Source organism: Ricinus communis, chromosome 1 (genome assembly GCF_019578655.1).
Source record: "Ricinus communis isolate WT05 ecotype wild-type chromosome 1, ASM1957865v1, whole genome shotgun sequence".
In the NCBI taxonomy this organism is placed as follows: Eukaryota; Viridiplantae; Streptophyta; class Magnoliopsida; order Malpighiales; family Euphorbiaceae; genus Ricinus; species Ricinus communis.
Window position 1 is genome coordinate 27,319,154 of NC_063256.1, and position 8,177 is coordinate 27,327,330.

Genomic DNA, 8,177 nt, shown 5'->3' on the forward strand with positions numbered 1-8,177 from the left:
TAAAAATTATCATATAACAGTCGGATAAATAATTAATTATCATTATTAATTGAAATTTATATTTTATTCTTTTGTTGTTATTTGCTTTTCAAATATATATATATAGAAGTTGCTCTTTCATTCAAACTTTGCTGAGAAAGTATAGGAAGGTCTGTTAAAATTTTGTCACAATAGGCAAAAAACTAAAAGCCTCAGTCTTTTTTTTTTTCTTTCCTTCAATTTTGGATCCAAAACTCTTGCCTTATTTTCTTTTTGTTTCTCTTTTTCAGAAAATAGAACACAGCATTTGATCAGAGAAATTTGCTAAAGTGCATCCCCCAACCTTAAGATTGAAAATCACAACAACAATAACAAAAGGGAGGGGAAAAGAAAAGGAAAACTGTTGCAACTTCCTCACTCGCTATCACATCGGGTCTAGCATCTTTCACCAATGGTATGTTTGGTTGTATTTGCTTCATCAATTTGTGAACATCCATTTTCATTTTCTTTTTCTAATGTTTTGCCTTCATCACAGTTGATTGTAATTTCTTCAACTTAAATTTATCATCCTCTTTACTTCAATCATAATCACCCATCTCATGAAATAGAATACTCAATCCTACAAACAAGTATGACATTTTTTTAAATCTCATAGACAAAGAAATTTTCATTTTGAAATCATCATCAAAAAAATGAATCACAAAAGTTATTGATGAAAGCTACAACTCTTACATTATTTTAATTTATCAATGGATGGTGTTTGGAGAGAGTCAAATTTGAAATTTCCTCAATTCTATCGAGTAAAAATACCAAATATGTAAGTTTTGTACTGATTTGAAAATTTTTTTAATAATAAAAATAATTTTTTTTTAAAGATCTATAAATATATGATATATTAGTCATTTCTCTATACAATATTATCATAATTTTGATGCTAATGTAACTTTTCTTTTGGGTCAAGATTCATTTTGTACTTTTAATCAGTCGCCAAGGAAAAATAAGATTGACCAAATGGTATTCTCCCTATTCCCAGAAGGAAAGATCTAAGGTACCTTTCTATATTTCATATTTGATTTTTTTTCCCTCATATTTAAATGATTCCATTCCTCAATGTCATTTTGCAAAGGTGATTCGTGAGCTCAGTGGCATAGTAATCGGCCGGGGCCCCAAGCTTTGTAACTTTGTGGAATGGAGAAGGTTCAAGGTTGTCTACAGAAGGTTGTTCTGCAAGCCTCTAAATTCCTATTTAGAATTTCTTTATTCGATGGATTAGACTTGCCCAATTCAGCGGATATACAGTAACGAATAGGCAAATAACATATTTATCCAATTCAGCGTATATACAGTACTAAATAAGCAAATAAGATATAACTTAAGTCTTTCAGATTTGATGGAATATATTATAATCATTTACTACTAATTAATATGTCACTTGTATGTCCACTAAGAACATCCCAACAACCATTTTAATTATATTTGTTCTTTATTATATATGGTATCTATCAAAAAAATTAAGATTCTAAGAAATTTTCTAATTTTTTTCTAAAATCTTTTAAGAGTAGCATTTTTATATATATATTATTTTTATTAATAAAAATTAAATATAGAATGAAATAAGAGTGTTCTTAGAATATTTACATATTTCGAGATAAATTAAAATTAAAATTTAATTATTTATAATTTAATAGAAAGATATATAAACACCATTGCGAATTGCTAGTATTTAGGGCGGATATATTTTGGTTTTTCATATGCAAGGCATCAAGCAATCACGTCTTGAGAAAAAAAGAAAAGAATTTTAATAAACTTGATTGGATGCTATAAATAGGTACGCTGGTCTCTATTTCTGCATGTGCATTGGTGAGGAAGATAATGAATTGGAGGTTCTTGACATCATTCATCATTATGTGGAGATATTGGACCGTTATTTTGGTAGTGTAAGTAGGCTTCATAATCTTGGTTTTATATATAACTGATCGATGTAATAATCTCTTGAATTGAATTTCTTTTTCTTTTTTTCTGGGTAATCATTTCCTGTTATTAGGTCTGTGAACTGGACTTGATCTTCAATTTTCATAAGGTAAATACCCACCACATGCATTCCCTACTGAGTTAAGACAGTAATAAAGTAAAGCATGAAAACTAACGTACGCAATGTACCAGGCATATTATATACTGGACGAGATCTTGATTGCTGGTGAGCTTCAGGAATCAAGCAAGAGAACTGTCATACGGCTAATGTCTGCACATGTATGGTTCTTTCTTGTAATAGATATAGTTACTATGGCATTGATACATATATTATACTTTCCTTTTAATCTTATTAAAGCTAAATGCATATTTATACATCTAAATTTTATCTATTCAATCATTTTTAACATTTTAACTTTTAATTCGATTTAATAGATATTTTAATTTTTTTTGTGGTATTCAAATATTTTTTAATATGTAGCTTTGTTCAATACGTTCATATTTACTGTTTATAACTGTTTAAATATTATTAAAAAAATAAAATTTAGATGTCTATTAGGTTAAATTAAAAATTAAAAGAATAGAATTTAAATATTTATTAGATTAAATTAAAAATTAAGATGATAAAATGAATAAATGATTAAATTTACATTTAAATATATATTTTCTAATTTTTATTAATTACTTTGGATTGAAATGCAGGATTCAATGGTGGAGATGGCTAAAGAGCAGGCCAGCTCAATCAGCAATATGATTGCACAAGTCACCAAATAAGATCATCTTTCAAAAGCCGAGATTTTTCTTTTCCCTAAAACGTTTATCTTTTCTTTTATTTAAATTTCTTTTCATATATCATGTTCAATCTATTTAATAACTTTGTATTGTTAAATTTAATTGACAATTTTCTTTTTCTTTCGTGTTATTCATATTACATGATATGCAGTAATCCTTTCCTCTCATTTTTGTTAAAAAAATTACCAAGCCATGAGTTTAAAAGTTTAGCACTAGTTCATGAGACCGAATTGAACTAAATAAAAATTTTAGTTTATTTTTATAGTTGTGGTTTTTTCATTTTTTCATATTATATGTAATATAATATTTTAGCCAAGTATTATGTAGGTTGGTGGTAAGTGTCATTTCATATCTATACATTGCGGGACTTTAAAATGTAGCAACACGTAAATTCATCAATTGTAACTAATTATTTATTTAAAGATGCGAGATTAATAATTTATTTAGTTCAATTAATCAATGAAGCTGATAGCTAATAACTGATGACGGATAGTTGATAATCAAACCGTTTGAAATTTCTTTTATTAAAAGTTGCTATTTGTATGTTAAATGAACATTTTAAATATAATTTATCTTCAAATATATTTTATTTTATAAATATTATTTATTATAATAAAATTAATAAAAATACGCTTGTAATAATAAAAATATTATAATTAATTTTAGTTAATTCAATTGTTTTTATTATTAAGAATATTTATAAAAATTAATTTAAAAGTAGGAATTTAAATTTAAATTTCCATAATAAATAAATTTTCAATTTCAAATGTCAAAATTATAAATATCATAATTACTTACCTATTAAGTATAATTTTAAAATAATAATTATTTATCATAAATTATAAAAATTAACTATATGAGACTAACTCGAATGAAATTATTATTAATAAATATTAATACGAATAATATTAACTAAATAAAAAAAAATCAAATCAGCTATTATTTTGAGCTGATAGAATCAATAATTGGTTAGAACTAAATTAGCTATCGGCTGCTAATTTTAAATTATATTAAATAAATTTAATGTAATTATTGAATAAAACACATCTATCAGCTCGACAAAACTTGTAAACCAAAACACCTTCTAAAAATATTAACTCACCGAATTACCAAAACAACTGTGTAATTAATTTCAGTTCGTCATTCCTGCTTGCCATCCCAGTCTTGGCTAAAATAAATGGCCAGGGGTATGTGCTGATTGAAGTAAATATTATCTCCATAATTCTCAGGATAAAGACATCTTTAATTAAGTCAATGAAATGGCCGACATTGACAGGATTTTCTTAGTGAAGCCTTGTTCTTCTTTCCTGACTACAGCTTACAGGACCATGAACCTTCTCCAGCCCTTTCAACACTGCCAAACATGGTTCTAGGGACTCGCACCTCAAGTCAATATTGTCATTTTGCCACATATTTACCTGCTTGTGAAACATCCTTTTGTGCTCATCCTCACCTTCTGCTTCAGCTAGTGTGTGATCCATGTCTTTGATTTCATCACAAGGACTTTTATCCTAAAGTCATCTGTTGTTCGAGAACAGATAGAATAGAATGGTAAAGAAAATTGAATTGGACTTCTGTATGTCTAGCTAGCAATGTTTCAAGCACTGTTGTTTAGAAAAAGAAACTATAGATGATGGGTATAGCACTATGCATACCTGGTCTGAAAGACGTTCTGGATCATTTTCTGGGGAGACTCGCGAGCAGCATATTCTAACTGAAGCAGCTCATCTGAACTTAGTCGGAAACCAAGAGCACCCAGATTCTCTTCTACTTGTTTAATTGTCTTAACTCCAGGTATTGGAATGGCACCATTGCAGATACACCAATTTATAGCAACCTGTGGCAGAGTTTTACGCCTTCTTTGTGCAATCTCTCTTAATGAAATTAGTAAAGGCTCCAATCCAGGAAGAATTTGCCTGAATAGCAGGGCCCTGAAACGTAGAAGAAAACAAATATCATGACAAGGATTCAATAAGCAATGACATTCCAAACTTTACCTCTCTTCCCTTTTTATCAATTATATAAGTCAAAACTCAACAAAAATCCATGTACCTAGGCCCTAGAGGAAGATTTGATGATGTATATTTTCCAGTAAGCATTCCAAGTCCAAGAGGACCATAAGCAATCAAGCGGATTCCCAAAGAGTCGCATATATCCTTGATTTCCATCTGATCTTTTCCCATGCTTAGCAAAGAAAATTGTACCTGAGATAAGACATTGAATGTCAGATAAACCTGCATAGAGCAAAATAAAAATGTCTGCCACCATTACAGTTATGCAAGTGCTGCTCATCAGAGCATCATGCTGTTTAGTTTATGTTGTAAATATTATAAGCTTTGAGAAATTAGTGACATTCCAAAGAAATACTATAAAGAGACATGCTTTTTAGAGCTTAGTCACTTTGCATGTCTTGAGATAAAGCATAATAATTTACCTGCGCTGAGCATAGTGGTACTCCTCGGGCTTTGAGGTAATTGTGTATCTTTACAAGCTGCTTTGGTCCATAATTGCTCACTCCAACAGCTCGAACTAAACCCTAAACAACATTATTCATGACTTTAACCTTATGGATTCTGGAAGACAATTTGAAAAGCTGAAGAAGAATTCTCACAGTAACAGGAATAACATAGACCAAAAGGAAGCAAAAACTACTTGGTAAGAGGAAAAGAACCAGAACATTGTAATTGTCTGAACTCTATTATAAATAAGTTTTTGTAATCTTTAAATAGTGATTAGTACCAGAACTCTTTTAGGACTATCAGTTGTAAGAATGGATACAATCCATAGTCTACTACTTAATTCTCTTTGTTGTCAAGTAAAACGATGTGAAACTTGGGAACTTGCAAGGAAGAAAAGTAACTCTCTTTTGATCTGGCTCCACATATTAAAACCTTGGTCAACAAATTGGACCTTAAGCCCACTTGACAACGAGGCTCACTCTTGTATTTTCGATTATAAAACTCTGGGAGCACTTTTATACCGATTTAAAAAAATTTCAGATAGCTGAAATAATTTATCACATTTGAAAAAAAAAAGAAAGAAAAGTATGGTAATGGTAACCTTGTCATACATTGCCACTAAACCATCCCAGAGTGCTAATTCTTGCGGAGGAGCATAATTTGCAGTCGACCAATGTAATTGACCTATGCCTAGTTGCTCCAGTTGCAACCTTTCCAGTGAACCCCTGGAAAACCATTTTTGTTTTAATCAGGTCTTATTAGTGCGCACAAAATTTCTGAAATGGTATTTGTTAAGTAAGAGGAATTTGTGTGGATCAAACCCATGGTAGCTGTTGTTAAACATTATTTGATAGAAACTGATACATGCATTATATATGAGCAAGGAGACAGAGAGCTGTCAGAAGTTACCTGCAAGCTTTCACGAATTGCCCAGGTGTTAAACGCCATGGATATGCAGCAAACTTTGTAGCAATCACAATGTCATCTCGTGTCTGCTTTCCTAAGAAAACAAGGAACAAATAAACCTAAGCACTTCAAAGTTTGTCATAGAAAACAATATGAGGAGTCCTCTATCTCAGAATATTTTTGCAGTTTGGCAGTATATAAAATAGCCATATTGTTGTCCACATTCTGTTTGCAACTTCAGGGAGGTTCTTCATTAAACTATCAGCAGCGTTGGCCATCTTAATGATGTGGCCAACCATTTCCAATTTATAGTAGATAAGGTACAACACTATACTGACTTTGAGATAAACACATAAATCGACTCGTGCATCCTATTTACAGATGGTGCATATTTATAACCAGCAATCATAAGAGCATCTGAGTCTGATTTAGGATTCTCATTACCTTTGGACATGAAGATCATGTCATTGCCCATCAATCAAAAAGAGGATTTGAAAGTTCAAATAAGTATGCAATTCATTATATGAACATCTAGCTAACTACAATTCATTGTATGAACATCTAGCTAACTACAAAACTCAAACTTACAAGAACTCATTTTTTCCATTACCAATGTGCAAGTGTAACTATAAAACCACTTGCATATCGAATAGCAGCTACTTTGATTTAAACCAATATAAAACTTTCATTACTTATATCAACAGTAAATTTCATCTGTAGATCCTGATCTTAAGCATGTTTTCCATTGTCATCTCTAAAATTCTTTTTATTGGAAAACTCCCTATTTTAATTTTAGTAACACTTTGCTTGATTATGAGAAAAATAAAATTAAAATATGAAATGATATCATACTAATATAAACTTTTCAAACTCATAGAATATTAAATCAATATCAATTTATGATGTTCCATCATATCCATACAAGAATTTTTCCAGAAAACAGGCAAAAAGGATTTTAGTGTTACTAAAATTAAAGTACAATTAGTTTTGTGATATAAATCTAAATTCAGAGATTGAACGGAAAACACACTTAAAGTGAAGGACCGCCGGTGCAGTTTACCCCATTATATTAAAGAGTGTTAGAAGTTCTTTGGATCAAATTTCAAAACAAATCAAATTTAATTGCAATTTCCATTACTTGGTAACTTAAACTTGAGGCAATCCAAAATGTTGGTCTTGTCATAATAAATAATTTGCGAGAGTTCAATTGAATTCAAGTGTTGCAGAGTCATACTACTTTTTGCATGATTTTTTTTTCTTTCAGAATGCCTTCTTTTTTAATTATATTTTTAAGTTTCTAGCAACTATAAGATTTCCAAACATGGAAATTGACTAAATATAACATCGAAGGCCAGAGTTCTCGAGTTCAAGTTGTCTCCTTTACATTAGGTGAATTTTAACCTTATATCCAAGTACAAATGGATGATTATCCCTATTGTATAGTCCGAGCCCATTAAGCCTCCCATACATAAAAAGCAAGAATTGACTAAATATAATTGAATTGAATTATTCAAAGACACTAGAGAACAATACTGACTAGGAAATTCTCGAACGAACTTGCCAAGAAGCTTTTCACTCTGTCCATTTAATCTGCCAGTTCCATAAGAATCAGCAGTATCAAAAAGATTGATTCCATTCTCCGCAGCCAAATTGAAAGTTTGTTGAAGCTCAGTGTCCATTGATTCTTGGTAACCCCAAAGAAGCTGGTTTCCCCATGCCCAAGTACCAAACCCCATTGGAGACACAGTCAGTGGGCCCATCTTCACCTGCTCATCACCATTGATATCCACAAAACTCTGTTTAATAAACATCCACAACAATCCATACATCCACAGAGAAAGTATATATGTACCTTTTCCCATGGCCAGAAAGGAGGAATTTTGAAGGGCCTGAAGGGTGAAGATGGAGAGGAAGATAGATTTGAAGAGCTAAAACAGTTGAAAGAAGCAGTTGGTATTGAGACAGAGAATGCCATTATAATTGCTTCTCTTGGGATTCTCTCCTTACTCCACCGTGCACTAGGGGAAGACAGGAACGACTAAGGAATCAAGTTAGTTGCTAATTATTCAA

At 30.8% G+C, this 8,177-nt stretch overlaps 2 protein-coding genes across 2 annotated transcripts; one reads left to right on the top strand and one right to left on the bottom strand.

The window, feature by feature from the left end:
• Nucleotides 1-207: 207 nt before the first annotated feature.
• LOC8276806 (AP-1 complex subunit sigma-1) lies at nt 208-2,860 on the top strand. Its single transcript, XM_015717141.2, has 7 exons — nt 208-433; nt 941-1,027; nt 1,106-1,197; nt 1,808-1,916; nt 2,024-2,059; nt 2,143-2,229; nt 2,653-2,860. Exons 1-7 carry the CDS (start codon nt 431-433, stop codon nt 2,722-2,724), a joined length of 486 nt encoding a protein of 161 aa, XP_015572627.2. The 5' UTR covers nt 208-430; the 3' UTR covers nt 2,725-2,860.
• Nucleotides 2,861-3,707: 847 nt separating this feature from the next.
• On the bottom strand, nt 3,708-8,177 carry LOC8276819 (pyridoxal reductase, chloroplastic). The gene is made up of 8 exons (XM_015717138.3): nt 7,960-8,177; nt 7,645-7,873; nt 6,111-6,201; nt 5,803-5,926; nt 5,177-5,278; nt 4,795-4,946; nt 4,398-4,673; nt 3,708-4,263 (listed from the first exon to the last, which is right to left on the bottom strand). Exons 1-8 carry the CDS (start codon nt 8,080-8,082, stop codon nt 4,260-4,262), a joined length of 1,101 nt encoding a protein of 366 aa, XP_015572624.2. The 5' UTR covers nt 8,083-8,177; the 3' UTR covers nt 3,708-4,259.